Raw genomic sequence first — 15,664 nt, forward strand, 5'->3', positions numbered from 1 at the left:
CATGCAAATACGCACAGGTGGGAGGATGATACCGACAACACATTTATGCACACATTATATGCAACTGGACTGATATGAGCACGAGGGGGATGAGGACTGTGCACAACACAGGCTGATTGTGTTTTATCTGATGGGGGTGTGAAACAGGGGAGAAGGTGGTTTCTCCAAAGAACTCAAGGAGCAAAAGTGAAATTATCTGTGGCATAAGGCATATTAACCCTTAAGGAAAATAATTTAAAACAGAAAATTGCGTTCTACATTAGTGTTCAGACATTGTGGAGAAAGGTGCACACTATATTAACTACTAAAAACAACCTTATGGCTGCATTGATATTACAGTCGGAGGTGAGCGAGGCATGTTAATGGTTGCAGTGTGTTAATGGTTATGATCAAGCACAAACCGACCAGATGGAAATGCTGTTTCAGCATGATTCCCGAGAGCAGTCGAAGCCTTAGGTCATCTAATTACAAACAAGTGTTTTTATGGGATGTTTTCAGATTATACACTGGATGCCACACTTCATCATTTATTTTCCTTGTCAGGCTTACTGTCTCTCTCTAGTGGTGAGAAGTGAGAAGTCTGAGGCCTTGCAGGCCTTTTCTTCTACTACAACACACACACACACACACACACACACACACACACACACACACACACACACACACACACACACACACACACACACACACACACACACACACACACACACACACACACACACACACACACACACACACACACACACACACACACACACACACACACACACACACTGTGAATGGTATTTGTGCGCTCTCTCTCTGGGACTGCAAGAGACAGAGTGATTCTGAAATGTAGAAGGTAACATTATCTACAGCTCCATCTTTAACTAAATGAGGCCAAATGTGAGATTGGATTTTTAAGCCACCGTGGATAAGATGTTGCTTAAGTCTAAGTCGTAAAATTACCTGATGAAAATCATGTTATATGATCAGAAAAGCTCCAGTTGTATTGTCAATAAAATATGAGATGGTTCCAGTGAACAAATTACATTTGTCTGTTTTACTTTGGCCTGCGCATTGAACGTACACCTGATTTACAAAAGTAAGCGTTCAAGTTAAATGATTTACAAGCTGTTCCAAGGCTGGACTTCTTCACCCATCATGTCCGCACTTCAAACACAACAGCTTTGCATGTGCTTCCAATATGCATGCACCTTAAGATATCTTTTGCATTTTACTTTGCAGAATCTTGATGTAGAAGAGTTCTCTCTGGTAATTTACATTTAAAATGGCTTGAGCATGTTGAAAATTGTTAACATTGCCATTCAACAAGCTCTCTAGCTACGTTCCATTCAGATAATACGGCAGAGCAGTGAAGGCCTCCCCTCCAGCTTGGCACAGCGTTTCATTGGAGACTCATCAGCAGCAGCAGCAGCAGCAGCAGCATCAGTGGCTCCAGGGCCTCCAGCTGCGGCTGGCTGCTGCTGCTGCTGCTCACCAGCACCGGGCTAGGGGAGGTGGTGGGCAGGCCACTGGATCGCCCTGGGGCACCTCACTTACGCCCCAGTAAAGAAAACTGAATTCCCCCTCCCTCTCTCTCGGCTAAGAATGGTTGCTGCCTTCAGCAGTGAAGTCTGGATCGCTGGTGTGACCACTGCACACGCCATGAAGAGTGTCATGAGGGTATAACACTGGGAAATGATAGGTCAAGACCATCTTATTAAATTCAGTAGAACCAGAGGAAAAAAGAAAAAAAGCACCATTTTGATTTGAAGTTTATCATGGTTTGCATTAACAGTCTATGGGAATCTACATGTTTAAGATCTGCATTACATTATTTTACATTTGAGGACAGACACATGAAGTCTGTACACATGAAGTTACATTTGAGGACTTGTTTGTTTGTCATCCTTACAGATTAATCTAGCAGTTGTGGGACATTTACACTTTGATCAATACGTAAGAACAGTTCTAAGAAACAATGTTCAAGTATTTCTTTGCAGTATGGAGGTGACATCAAAAGTTAAAAATCAAATTACCAGATGCAATTCCTTCAGTGCAAAATGGACAAATAAAGAAGAGATTTTAATACTGATAATCCTAACTTTTACCGAATGCCTTTCAGTCCAAAACATTATTTTGAAGGCCGATGTCAACAACTACATTTAATGCAAAACAATGTTATTGCTTTTGCAGAGGAGAACCCCCATCAATCCAGATTATTCAGGTCATTCTGTGCCATTCCACCATCCGCTTTGACCTCAACCAACTGTGACGTCTCCGCAACAAGGAAACAATAAAAGTCAGCATTGTATATAATAATTAGTCAGAGGAGATACTAATTAAACCTGGTGGGAGTCATGGGGTTGTAAGGGCTAAACGAAAGGAATAAACTCAGTGTTAGCTGTAAAGTCCTATTTTGTAACGTAAAATGCAAATCAGTCTTACAAAAAGAGAACAACATTTTCCTTCACATGTAAGGTTTGAGATTTTAGGGAACCAGGCAGCATTTACAAAATGTACATAACAACACCCGTGTTCCAGTATACCAATATCATCATTAGTGAGACCTTTGCATGTGTGTGTGAGCGTGCACCAACATGATCTTTGCTTTAAGGACACTGCTGGCTAAACTGAAAATGTAACTTAACAGTAGGGGCAACAATACTATAAAAATGTCAGCGGGAGTCCAGGTAACACAGGAAAGTGTTTGACAAGCAGGCAGTTAACAGGTTTGTCTACTACATGCTGAGCAAAGGATTTACTACAACTACAGAAGGCTATAATGTGGATGTGAGCTAGAGGGCTAAAATCAGAGGTAGCCTAAAGTCTGTGTAGTCAACACAAGGAGCTGTCATACAACCCACCACCACTGCATTCTGCATTATAGTATCAGTCCAGAGATGGGCTCCAGAGAGTCCAGCTAAAGACAGCGAGGGGTGCTATTTTAATTAGTTGTGCAGTGGGCTACAAACAAATGTATGTGAGCTGTGGTTGAATGGGCTGCGGCCTCTTGCTGGTGTCTCGTTTACCATAACTACTGAAGAGACGTCCCTCATGAGGCTAAAAGCTGGGGAGGCTGGCTGCTGTTGCTGCTAAGGGCCACCTCGGATGCACAAACATTAACTGCTTGGATTTTATTTTGAATGACTGATGAAAAAAATAACATAATTAATATGTTGAAAGTAAAACGTCAAAAAAGGCACACAAAAAAGTCACAGATCTAGGCAATCAGGCAAGATTGGCACAAAAGACTCTGCATGCTAATAAAACTGAAGGGGAAAGAAGGAAACAAATCGGCCTAATTAGGAAATTGAAAAAATATGAAAACAACTGTAAAAGGAGCGAAGACAACAATTGAGAATAGACACTGGAGGAAAGCAACCAAAACAAATCATGCACAAAAGAAAGGGAACTCCCAATTTTCAACGGATTCAAAATCAGCCTCGGAACATTTAAACACACCTGCCACATGTCCACTCTGCCAACGCAGCGATACACATTTCCAGAATGCTATTTGGTTTTGGCCGATTTGAAGTCCTCTGGCTAAGTCTTGTGAGAAACATATCAGCCGCTAGTGTATAGTTGTGCAGATACAGCCGGTAGTGGGATTGGTAGCTTAATATGTACACAAGTTAATGTTATTGCAGGTTCCACTTGGCAGTCCGGCCGGGTTCTGTGTGCTTAGCAGAGGGAAGTCTAGACTAGAGTATGGCCGTGAGGCGGGGCTTAGTTCCGGGACAAGGCCGAGAGATGCTAAGGCTTTAGCCGGATGACAAAACGGGGAGCAGAAAGAGAAACACAGGAAGTGGTCACCAGTAAAAGGAGCGTGTCAGGAAGTTGGCGGCCGTGTTGACCCAGCCCATGCCGTCTGTGATGGAGCCAACACGTGTGACAGCTTTGTCCTGCTCCTGAGATGGACTCTCCTCCTCTGGCAGATAGTCTGGGATGTCTGTGTTCTCCTCTACCAGCACATCTGAGTCATCCTGGAATGGCAAGATCAGCTACAGCAAAGAAAATAAATTGGGTTTTTATTATCTCAAAGTATGCGTCATCATCAAAGCCCTAATTACAGGATTAATGTAAAACAAACTACAGAGCCAAATAATCATCACTTGAAGTCAGATTACATGATTGAGTCAGGTCTGACCCCTGCTGGCCACATGTATTCATGACTATTAACGCATCCTTTGACAAATGTTTCTTATAAATTGAGCAATAATTATCAGAACGCTTTAAAGATTATTGAAAAACAAACACTTTGGCATCTTATATGTTGTTAGCAGTTTCAAATACAGCCTCATTAAATTTGAGCTCCAAATCTGTAACCCTGCTGTGAAAAGGTGCAACTGGGACTGGTCATGTGTTTGGCAAAAAGAAACGAGCCCACAGGCTGAGGCAGAGATGTGACTAGCTAATCACGTCAGTGTGAATAAGTCTCAGCCGCAGGCAAGGGCGGCTACACTCCCAGTACAGAGATACACACATACAACATACAGTGGGCACGCTGATCCATCAACGGAAAAGGGGTCTCATGTGCAGAAATTTAAGGTAAACGATACGGATCCTCGAGTTTGTTTGTTTGTTGTTCTAACAGATTTGCATCTCAGCTGTCCTTACCTCTTCTCCGCCCTGTGTCTTCACCACCTGCTGAGCTATCATTACTTTGGTGGAGTTGATTGCTGTGCCCAACGCCTGTGAAGGAAAGAAAGAGAGCACTTTTGTCAATAAGCCAGTGTCTCTTAACTAAAGCTTTTGAACAGCTATAGTTACAGACTCTCTCTTTACCTCCCTACACCTGTATTTTACATCAACCAAATACATAAACTGCACAGATGGTGAAATAAGCAAATGGTATAGACAAATAATATTACAACTGAAAATCATTTGTTAAATGGAGTGATTTTCGGAGGCCGGACACACCCTTACCTCAGCTTTAAGGTCAGAGCGGATCCTGACAACACATCTCTTGACAGCCATCTGGAAGGTGAAGCTGATGACCCCTCGAAGCTTCAGCAACGCCTCCTCACAAAGGCTCCGTCGAGCCTGACAACCGACAGGAATCAGGCGAAAGGTATGAGTAGATGTGCGAAACAACAAGGGAAACATGTTATGGCATGAGTACATACAAACCAATTATAAAACATGATATTGCTACATACAACTGGAAATACAGTTTCCAAGGCTATGGCTTCTAGCTGCCACAGTGTTGTGTGTTTCTGATGTGGATAGCGAGGCAGCCCAGCAGAGGCCGTCTGTCGGCTGTAATGTAATCTGGCTAGGTGCAAGCGTCCTGCTGAGCAGCATTCAGGTTAAATCTCAACGTCCTGCTGTTCAATGGCTGACATTTATAACCCGACGCCTCCACCCCTCCCAAACCTGTGCCAGATAGACACCGCTAAGCTGCTCTGACAATCTCAAACACCGATAATCGGCACAGCAAACACGATAGCCCAAAAAAGAGATTTTTGTGCATCAACAGACATTCGGTCGAGTCCGAGCTGAGCGTGACAGAAGCGCGTCAGTGCCGAACACTCACAGAGTCATCCAGTCCATCAATGTGCAGCACCACCGTTTTGGCCCTCTTGTTGTTGGAGCCCAGGAAGAACTGGGCTTTACGCTGGCAGGAGGCAGCAGCTGCCTCGGCCTGTTCTGCCTCTTCTTTACCGGCTAACTGCAAAATCTCATAGATCTCAGAGGCCAGCAGTTTGGTCTCCCCAGGTGACGTACTCCTATAAAATATATATATATATATATATATATTAAAAAGAAAGAGAGAAAAGAGAAGAAAAAAGAAGTAAATCATTAAATCAGAGGCCAGCAGTTTGGTCTCCCCAGGTGACGTACTCCTATAAAATACATATACACATATATATATATATACACATATATATATATATATATATATATATATATATATACACACATATATATATATATATATATATATATATATATATATAATATATATATATATATATATATATATATTAAAAAGAAAGAGAGAAAAGAGAAGTAAATCATTAAATAAATTACTTACGCTGCTGTATTTGTCAAATGTGGTTTATGTACACACAAGTGTTCAGTGGTGTATTTGTAAGTACATGTGTAACAATGCTACAGGTGCATTGCAGATGAATGCTGATGTAATAATTAATGTCAAGAATAGATCAATTGAATCTTGTGCACTTTTAAAACGGCCTTATTACTGTGCCATGATATATTTCTATTGAAAGGAAAGACAGAAATACCGATGCAAAAGCAGACGAATCCTGTACGGGCCTGTATGAGTGTGAATTATGCCTACATTTGAAATTCATTGATTAAGCTCCCATTTTGAAAGCCCAAATCTGACACTGGAGATGTAGAACTCAACAGTGACAACCATTTTACCACCTAGCCTCTCAATACATTTTGAAATACAGTCACTCTTTAAATTAGTAAAGACAGTGTTGCTACCTTGCACACAACATCCAAACTCTAATTAAGCCCATTATGCCCTTCAGTCGGGGTTTCACTGCCCGTTTAGCAAAGAAAACACTGCAGAGCAAAATATTCAAGCGGGCAGTATCTTGCCTTGAAGAAGCCCCATAAGGTCAGTTGCAGTTGCTGATATTTTGAGAGGGATCCTGAGATAAACCTGCGGGCTATACTGCTTTATATGTTATCAAGTCATCACTCCTTCTATAGTAACCACACATGACATCAGCTGTCTGGCACGGCTGCCCTATGGGAGCCCCGGTGCTCCCAGGCGCTGCACAACACATCCCTGCTCCACTGCTCAAACACCCTCCTCGATTGACGTACTCATCTACTCTTCACGTTTACGCATCGGGAAAGAGGCAACGTCTTCCTGAGCTTCAGATCGTAATGTGTTGAAAGAATAAAAATGGTATTCACACCTGTTCGGTGCAACCATACTGGATGCTCCCCCTCAGCCATGTGTTCCCACTCTGTCCAGCTATGATCGACCTCTACCCAAAGTCAGATTGACTGGACTGCGAGCAGGGAAAGCTGCTGCCGTTACTGCAGGGCTCCTCTTGATGCCGTGCCCGACTAGCTGAAGTGACTGGCTAACTCCAGGGCAGGCGAGAGCTTTGCCGCAGGAAGAGAAGGGGGAGGTGAAAGCATAATCATACAAGCTACAGCCGGCCACTTGAGCATAGGTCTATTCCTATCAGGGTGCTGATGAGGACCAGCAGTCACTTAGCAAAACTGCCAAAGACCCTCGGGTGAGACCAGCTATGTGGAGCACAACACCTCCTCAAACCAGAATTGCCGACGAGATTAGTCACCAGTGTGTTCATCGTGCTCTTATAGAAGGTTGTGCAATGCATTGTGTACAGTGCTTCCAGAAAAGTCTACAAATGATACAACACTAGAAACAAGCACCACAGAAATATCATTAATATACCACGTGAGCACAATGAGCCACCTCTGCAGAATAAACCGAGAGCAAATATAAGCTCACATCAGTAAAAGTGCACTCATCAAGAAATTGAGAGGTGGCGAGATGCATTAAAATCTATAAGATGCAGAAACAGCAGTCCAACTGTTTAGCACCCTGCTCTAAATCAACTTTAATCACGTTCATCCTGACATGGCGCACGGAAGGGCATCATCCTGTCTGGAAAATCTGCAGACTGGCACACATTGTCCGTGCAAAACAAAAGAAATCCTAGGTTATGGTTTTACATAAAGAAAGTGCACAGTGAGCATGTGTGTGTGTTTGTGTGTGTGTGTGTGTGTGTGTGTGTGTGATGTGGTGGTGACAGGGACTTGCTTCTGCATGACGTTCTGCAAACTCAGCATCATGCCCAGCTCGCCCTTCATCTTCTCCCTGTTGGCTCGACATTCTGCCAGGTAGCGCACGCCCTGCAAAGACAAGGGCAACTGTTATCTATCCAGCGCAAAAAAATCTGACACGCTTTGTGATATCATAAGAGAGAGAGAGAGAGAGAGAGAGAGAGAGAGAGAGAGAGAGAGAGAGAGAGAGAGAGAGAGAGAGAGAGAACTTTAAAAAAAAGTGTGGAATGGTAAAATATTACATAACCAAAATAAATACACACGCACAGACCCCGTGTTTACACTTCACTGGTTACTGCCAAGGAGCAATCGTTACATAAAGCCACTTAGATGTGTTCTCGCAATACAAGTCATGTGCTGTACAAAAGGGTGTTGGTGGGTAGAGGTTGCTAAATCAAGACTTTGTATTGTAGTGTCACCGCAAAACAGACAGCAGATGTCCCCATTGGACAGTGATGTTAAATATGTAGCCCACCATGCATCAGCCTGTGACTGGGGCCCAATCCCAATGCCCCCTCCCCCTAAGGCCATTAACCCTGAACCCTCAGGGACTTACTGACGTCACCTGTTAGACCGTAAGTGCTTGGAATGGTGTAAATATGGGACATATCTCGTTATCATGACAATGTCATATAATGTTATGTACAATTGTGGGTATTTTTACTCCCTTAATTTTAACATCCATCGGGCTGAACGTTATGTTAAATAATCTATTTTCATGTTTTTTCAAAACAGCTTTAATAACAAAATGAAAATAAACCGGCTGTGTAATGTAATGTAATGTAATGTAGTGTGTGTGTGTGTGTGTATATATATATATATATATATATATATATATATATAGTGTCTTTGCTTGCATTTCTATGCTGTCATGTGTTTTTATGTTCCATCTTTAATCCTTAATGTTTCTGTTCAAAAATAATATGCCAGGCTGAACACCCATGTGCGGTCCTCTTTGTTTTCCTTACGTCTCCGGCTTCCGCTGGTAACCCCCATGATTACCGTCACATTGCTTTGAATTGTGGGTAAATCTCTTGGGCAGAGCCTACAGAAATGCGGACTCACGGAAAGTGTTCATAAAGGGCTGAAAATGTCTCAAGAGAGCCCTCAAACACTCGACAATTTAACAGTGGGAGAGCCCTAAACCCTCACAGACTTTGCGGGAACGTGCGGAAAAGTCTGTGAGTCCATGAGCGTGGAGGTTGGGGATCGGGCCTTTGCCTTTCAGTGGTGGGAGAAATGGCCTTCAGGGTCACTAAAACCTGCTCTGACACTGCTGGACAGCAGGGGGGGACAAAATATACCATGAGCAGAAAACAAACTACATTACAGAAACCAGCAGGTGAACACAACCGATTGTTCAACAGACTAAATTCATTAAAACAGAATATTTCCACTAGCATGTTTAGATAATTAATTTCCATCTTTGTTTGACGGTATTGAATAATCCACCCTGTGTAGTCAAACCTTATAGTGATGCAACAGTAGCTATCTGTGATGTAAAAAGTCTAAAAAAGGAATATGGATGATGCTTACCAATAGTGCAGAGTAGACGACCTGTGGATTGGGGTGGTCCAAAAAAAGGATGAGACCTGGCAGACAGCCTTGGTCTTCTACTATGGCTCTTCGGTTCAGGGGGTCTGCAGCAAGATCTCGCAGCTGGTTCACCACAGTCAATGCATCCAGCTCCGCACTCATGGTGCCTCTTGTCTTGATGCCACGCACATCAAACCAACCTCTTCACTCTACTGGGGAAAAAGACAATGTAAATCAGGGAGCTCACAACAATAATTATTAGACTTGTAGATTCTCTGTTCATTATTAAGACTACAAAATGTCAGAAAATGGGTGAAATTGCGCCTTAAAGTCTCCAAATGTCTTCTTTTTTTTTTTTTTTTAAACCAAAATATATTTCCAAAGATATAAAATGTGTAATCATAGAGGAAAGATTAAAAAACAAACAAGCGGCAAATATTCCCATTTGAGAGGCTGGAACCTGAATCTAGAACATTTGGCCTTTCATCTTCATTAAAGCAAACATTAATTGAGTGGCAAAAATGCTGGCAAATGTTTTTATGTCAATCAACTAATCAATGAATCAACCAAGTGTTGCAACACTGATACAACTACGGGTCATGTGTATGTGTATACAACAGATCTTCGGTGCAGAACAATGATACACCTTTCAAAATGAAGTATTAAACTTAACAATCCCATTGCCTTGGACCACGTTTGACTGATTTGTTGGAAGCTTCATATCAGCAACAACCTCTGAAATGTGGTCCTCCACAAGCTGACTGATTAGTGACGTATGTAAATACTCTGTATTCAGTGATATGCATCGATAAGGCTGTCGTTGTCACGGGAAAGTACACACACAGCGTAGCATGCTTTGGAAGGCACATTTTTAAGTGGTGTGGTTTAATCACTTGCTTTACTTCCAACACAATCGTTTAATTTTTTTAAACAAAATATAAAATACTCGTTTTTTGCCAAAGACACTTTCTACGACCCCCAACCTCACCTCAAAACACGCCCTGTCGTACAGAGGCGACTCAGCAGCTAAGCTAGGCTAGCGAATGTGACTTGACAATCATAGCATACCTTTTTGACAGTATTCAGTAAAATCATGAGACAACCCCAGCTGACTTCAGTAACAAAACATTCAAAAACGGCGTAACAAAAAGTTCCGATGCCCCCTTAAAAAACTACTGTAACAAAATAATGTTCCTAACGCTAGGCCTGCGCCTCTTCCTTTAGTATGCTTCTTTGGCTAGCAGCTGTGACCAGTGTTTGGGTTTTTGTTGCACATCAGCGGGTATAGCTGTTTTGAGAACGAGGACATCCCAGTTTTCCACATTAATCCTAGCAGATCACACCTATCACCTCCCCGCCGGGAAATATAGGTGAATATAACGAACACACACACGCGTTCTGGTATGTGATTGGACGGAATGATTTGACCGATTGACCAACGAACCAATGATCAGATCGTTCTCTTTTATGGACCAGAGGCAGTTGGTGACTTTGTCTGTCAATCAACGGAAATGACCAATGGAGGCATTCCATGGCCACAACCTACATGTTGTAATCCGTATAATAAAATTGGCTCCTCCCACATAGTAACCACTTTAGAGGTCCGTCGGTTAACAAGGTGGAAAAACGAAAGAAAAGTTGACTTCTAGCGTCATTTTTGGTAAGTTCGTGTCAAAGTCACACACCGGTCGTGAATATGAATGTAACGTTGACGTGTGACGGGTGATCTAAGTGTGCTTGTCTAATAAATGTCCTAATAAATGTGGTTATGAATGTGCTATCATCGTTAGCATTATGTGTCGTCAGTCACTCTGCCCTCAAAAGTTCATATGTACCCGTTTGAGTGACCTTTTCTACGACTTTAGTCAGGCACGTGCATGATCTACAGTTAAGTTAACATCTGAACAAAACTACCACTGATTCACTTGTACATGTTTCTTGGGGTCATTATTTAGGTTCTGAACTTTCACAATGTACAAACGGCGCTAAAGAGAAACCTGTAAACGTTAGTAAGCTAGATTTATAACTCTTTTGTTCATGTATTTTTAGTTAATGTAACATTAACGCTTTCATTTTTTAAATGTTATACATGTGAATATAATAACTTGTATATTTAGTAGTTTTATTTCACTCATGCGTATTTGTGTTGTACAGGAGCATCATAGCAGATGCATAACGCTCATCAAGAAGTCATTGTTGGTTTTAAAGTTGTGTGTTTGAGGTGATTCAACCTGAATTTCTGCTTCTTGCTCTGTGTTTCCTTTAGATGACTGTTTGGTGATGACGCGCTTGGATTTGGGGCATGTGTCCGTCTGCCCTTGTGAAACGCAACAGAAATGAGTAAAGACAACCCACCGATCGAAATGGACTTGGTATGTGACAATCCATGTCCAAATCAGTGTCTGCTAAAATCTATATTTCCAAACATGCAATAAACATTTGATTTCGAAGTCTAACATGTCTTGTCTGGCTCTCTTCTGAAAGCCCATTGTTGAGGTCTCTCATGTTCAACATCTAAGAAAAACCTTGGACAAGTGAATGTTTCCACTAGAATGCAGCTTGTGTTGACTCCATGTAGTATATTAATAAAGTAATAGTAATTGACCGAATGTGGCATATCGTTTTTTCTTCTTCTAACATTTGCGTTTCATCTTTTTGTTTTGCAGGCTTTTGGATCAGCCAAGTCCTATGGGTCTTCTAGAAGCATTGTGAGGAGAATAGCTTCTAGTCTTCCTTTTAATCCCTGTCCTCGGGTTCATTTTCAGGTGAGGGAAGGTTACCGTGATCATAATGTTGATCCTGTTGTGTCATTTGATAGACAGACCAGTCTGTATATGTATAGCTAGTATTTAAAGATGATAGCAGGGTTTTGTCCTATTTATTAGAATCCTGTCCCCTCTGCTGGCTTTCTGCCAGTCTCTCCTGACTGTACACACACTCTCGTCCAACTTTAGTTTACCTCAGGTTGTTTTCATTGTATAAACCATCAACAAAGTGGATGAAGTCATTAGAACAAAGATGTGTCCACAAGTTATTTTTTAACAGTTAACAAGTCAACTTCTGAGTTTTTTTTCTGTGGCAATGTAATACATTTTTTAAAAAAAAACTGAATTGCTTCTCTTTACTTTTCTGTCTCTTTCAACACTGTGCTTTCTCTTTTCTTCTTATCCTTTTCCCCCAGCTACCTTCCCTAGCTTTGAGGAATGCAGTATGTCTGCTTTAGGTCAGTGTGTTCGGCAACCTTCAGTAACTTTGAGTGGATTGAATACCTCCTGAGACCTTCTAACCTACCTGAACATTTCATTAACATCGTATAGATTCCCTCCATCCATCCTACGTCGGAATTGCCCTTATTTCCTATGTATACTGAATTAATCCCTTTATTAGTGGTTGAAATGCGGTGGCATAGCGTGCCCTGGCGTGTGCTCTTTTTTTTTGGTCCAAATTTTGATTGTGGCTCTCCCTGACAGCTTTATCCGTACAGTGAAGACGCTGGTGTCCTAATTGCCGCCAGAAGGCAGAACGGTTTGGTGGCATCTCTGGCTGATGTCGGCTGGATCGACAGGGATGACGACGAAGACGAAGACTCCTTTGGCAGACCCAGGTGAGAGTGGGCTAGTGATCTCTCGGCTTATGTCTTCTCGAGGATAATTGCAGTTTTATGTGTAAGAGTTAATATTTTCCTGTGAGTAGCCTCTAGTAAAAGGTGATTTTACCCTATTGACGCAGGTCAGTGATCCCACAGGGACTTGTGTTTCGAGCCCGCGAGCCTCATCCTCAGAGACAACCCTTAAACCGCCAGAGGTCACTACCAAGCCTGCATCAAGGGACTCCGGACCCCCAGGGGCCTACAACTGCCAACGATGAGGCCATTCAGAAGATCGGTGCACTGGAGACGGAACTTGCCAAACTCCGATCTCAGATAGCACAAATCGTATTGGCTCAGGAAAAGAACTCACAGTCAGGTAACTCATCCACCGCCCTCAGAAACATAGACTAATCTCTTTCTGTGCGCATAAATGCACTGAGTGATTTGTTTTCCTCGGTTTACTCCACTGCAGTAATACAGAATCCCCTCTAGAAGGCAGCAGAGTTTCACATGACGCACAGCTTTAAGATTTTTCTTTCCTTTGTTTCCCCTCAGCTGCTACCACAGGGACACCTCCACCTCCCCCTCCACCCTGTGGCACCCTGCCTCCCCCTCCCCCACCTCCTCCTCCTCCTCCTCCACCACCACTTCCTCCACCCTTAAGTCTTCAGCGGACATTTTCTGCCATTGACTTGATAAAGGAGCGCAGGGGGATGAAGACAGACAGCCAGACAATTTTGGATTCAAAGTCAGCAGAAATTCCCAGCATGCTTGATGTCCTGAAAGACATGAGCAAAGTCAAATTGCGATCAGTCAAAAGGTACTTAAATAGAGAATCAATAAGAATACGTTCAGATACACGCGGAAATGAAGATAATCAATATGTATTTATTTTATGGTATTGTTTCTGTACATTACTGCAATGAAGTGTATACAGATTCAACCCAAGCTGAGACATCTTTGCTTCGTTTACAGCTTATCATATCTGAACGCATCTTTAGATCAACCCTTCTATCGTCTTGAGCAGCTGCTATAGACATGTCTTGTACAACACAAATACTTAAATCCTAGTCATATGTAATTGTTCTTGTTAACTGTCCCAAAGTCGGCCAGTGGACGGTGAAGCCAAAGGAAAACCCAGCGAGCCTCTAGATGCTGCAACTCTCATCGCCGAGGCCCTGAAACGCAAGTTTGCCCATCGCTATCGACATGACAGTGAACAAGGAGACCAGGAGGATTTCAAACTTCCCGTTCCGGAAGTGAAACCTCAAACTAAAACCCCTTTGGTGAGAGATGTTTCTGTATTCATCGCTGTTATGCCTCCACAAAGTCGGCCCCTTAATGAATCCTTGGTGGACCAACGGAAAATATATTGTTTCTAGAAAACTATGTAATCGGTCTTCTGTCTGTGTTCACAGTTTGGGCAGCACATGTTGAAATCGACTGGAAAAAAGAAGTTGCTCTGATCAGCTGATTCTGATCTTGAGGTCCAGATGTGCTGCGGAGACTTTGAAGTGCCTCTACCGCCCTCTAAATGTGAGCTGTTTCTGTGGAAGAACAAGGGATTCTGCCTGAAGTAGTTGACAGTCATCTCATAGTGTTGCTTCCAAGTCATCTACACCATCTGTTGTTTTGCACTTTTCTAAATTATATTAGCTTTCACTTTTAAAAACAAGATTATTTTTGTTCAACTGAACATCTTTTTGTTTTTGAGTTGAATAGTTAAAACACTACAGAATTGATGAACGCTATTATTTTTATTGCTCAATCATAATTAGGCTTTTGGTCAACTTGTTGCACATCGCATATTTGGTCATGTGTGCGTTCCCATTTTAAGGGCTCTGTGAAAGCTGAAGAGTTCCTCGACCAACGAAGAAAGGGAGCACTTAGTTCCTTGAGGAATATTGTGCTGTATTGTTTATACATGTATGATAGACTAATTTAAGATTGGGATTATTCTATTTATGTTGCGGTTTAAGTGAGAATTAAGATTTTAACACGTCATAGATTTGTCCGTTAATATTTCCAAGTGGCTTTTAGACTGTTGTACCTCTCTGTTGAGCCTGTGAGTCGTGTCCCCGTTGCCAGTCTTGTGTGTCTTCACCCAGTTTTAGTTGACTTTACTGTTCTCTTTAGTACGATCTGTTTCAGCCAAAAGCATTCCAGTGATGATCTGCCAGATTCTGCCTTTCACTGCCAAATATCTTTTCTTTTCTCACTCCCATTTAAGATGCATAAATAGGGAGGAAACCCTGATACTGTAACTGAAGCAAAGTTCATATTTCTTTAGTTTATTGATGGTACAGGGGCATATGCAATGTTTTGTTGCTTCATCTTTTAAAGACTCACAGTTCAACATAATCAGTAAAGAAAAACTAGTTTCTATATGAAACATATTTTATTACAAAGGTATAACGTTATGCTTTTGTAATCACACTTTCATGCCTCAGTTTGGGCTTTGAGGGTTTTTAGTCATTTCTTTCTGTATGCTCATTGTTTCCAGTTCTGTTCATCATGCCAGTGTAGTTGCTGCTTCAAGTCAACTTTACTAGTATTATCTTTATATTAAGGAACGTGGACTGGGTGTGTCAACGTATTTTTGTAGAAAAATCATTCATTTTAATTGTCAAATCCCTAAATAAAAGTTTATATTCTGTCCCAACTTGCTCTGGTGTCAATCTGTTATTGAGTTTCACTCTGATAGTCACCTTCCCCCATATATATTTGTTTCTAAAGAGTACGTCAGTCAAG

At 41.9% G+C, this 15,664-nt stretch overlaps 2 protein-coding genes across 3 annotated transcripts; one reads left to right on the forward strand and one right to left on the reverse strand.

Moving 5' to 3' along the window:
• Positions 1–1,744: 1,744 nt before the first annotated feature.
• On the reverse strand, positions 1,745–10,599 carry armc1 (armadillo repeat containing 1). Of its 2 annotated transcripts, none has more exons than XM_034559858.1 (7): positions 10,393–10,599; positions 9,325–9,533; positions 7,766–7,857; positions 5,522–5,714; positions 4,912–5,028; positions 4,603–4,677; positions 1,745–3,986 (listed from the first exon to the last, which is right to left on the reverse strand). In XM_034559858.1, exons 2-7 carry the CDS (start codon positions 9,484–9,486, stop codon positions 3,795–3,797), a joined length of 831 nt encoding a protein of 276 aa, XP_034415749.1. In that variant the 5' UTR covers positions 9,487–9,533; positions 10,393–10,599; the 3' UTR covers positions 1,745–3,794. The 2 variants fall into 2 exon arrangements, with proteins under 2 accessions (XP_034415749.1, XP_034415748.1); XM_034559857.1 differs by having other exon boundaries at positions 9,325–9,536.
• Positions 10,600–10,882: 283 nt separating this feature from the next.
• mtfr1 (mitochondrial fission regulator 1) lies at positions 10,883–15,579 on the forward strand. Its single transcript, XM_034559859.1, has 8 exons — positions 10,883–10,984; positions 11,591–11,696; positions 11,991–12,089; positions 12,795–12,928; positions 13,054–13,289; positions 13,469–13,733; positions 14,019–14,199; positions 14,332–15,579. Exons 2-8 carry the CDS (start codon positions 11,661–11,663, stop codon positions 14,377–14,379), a joined length of 999 nt encoding a protein of 332 aa, XP_034415750.1. The 5' UTR covers positions 10,883–10,984; positions 11,591–11,660; the 3' UTR covers positions 14,380–15,579.
• Positions 15,580–15,664: the final 85 nt, after the last annotated feature.

Source organism: Cyclopterus lumpus, chromosome 20 (genome assembly GCF_009769545.1).
Source record: "Cyclopterus lumpus isolate fCycLum1 chromosome 20, fCycLum1.pri, whole genome shotgun sequence".
NCBI classification, from domain to species: Eukaryota; Metazoa; Chordata; class Actinopteri; order Perciformes; family Cyclopteridae; genus Cyclopterus; species Cyclopterus lumpus.

What these genes read in the sequence shown, in the direction of transcription:
- armc1 (XM_034559858.1), bottom strand. Translation starts at nt 9,486, where the DNA reads ATGAGTGCGGAGCTGGATGCATTGACTGTGGTGAACCAGCTGCGAGAT. An exon ending in TCGTCTACTCTGCACTATTG is followed by an intron (nt 7,858 to 9,324) that starts GTAAGCATCATC and finishes TTGTCTTTGCAG; the next exon opens with GGCGTGCGCTACCTGGCAGA. An exon ending in TTGATGGACTGGATGACTCT is followed by an intron (nt 5,029 to 5,521) that starts GTGAGTGTTCGG and finishes GTCGGTTGTCAG; the next exon opens with GCTCGACGGAGCCTTTGTGA.
- mtfr1 (XM_034559859.1), top strand. Translation starts at nt 11,661, where the DNA reads ATGAGTAAAGACAACCCACCGATCGAAATGGACTTG. An exon ending in CACCGATCGAAATGGACTTG is followed by an intron (nt 11,697 to 11,990) that starts GTATGTGACAAT and finishes TTTGTTTTGCAG; the next exon opens with GCTTTTGGATCAGCCAAGTC. An exon ending in GACTCCTTTGGCAGACCCAG is followed by an intron (nt 12,929 to 13,053) that starts GTGAGAGTGGGC and finishes CTATTGACGCAG; the next exon opens with GTCAGTGATCCCACAGGGAC.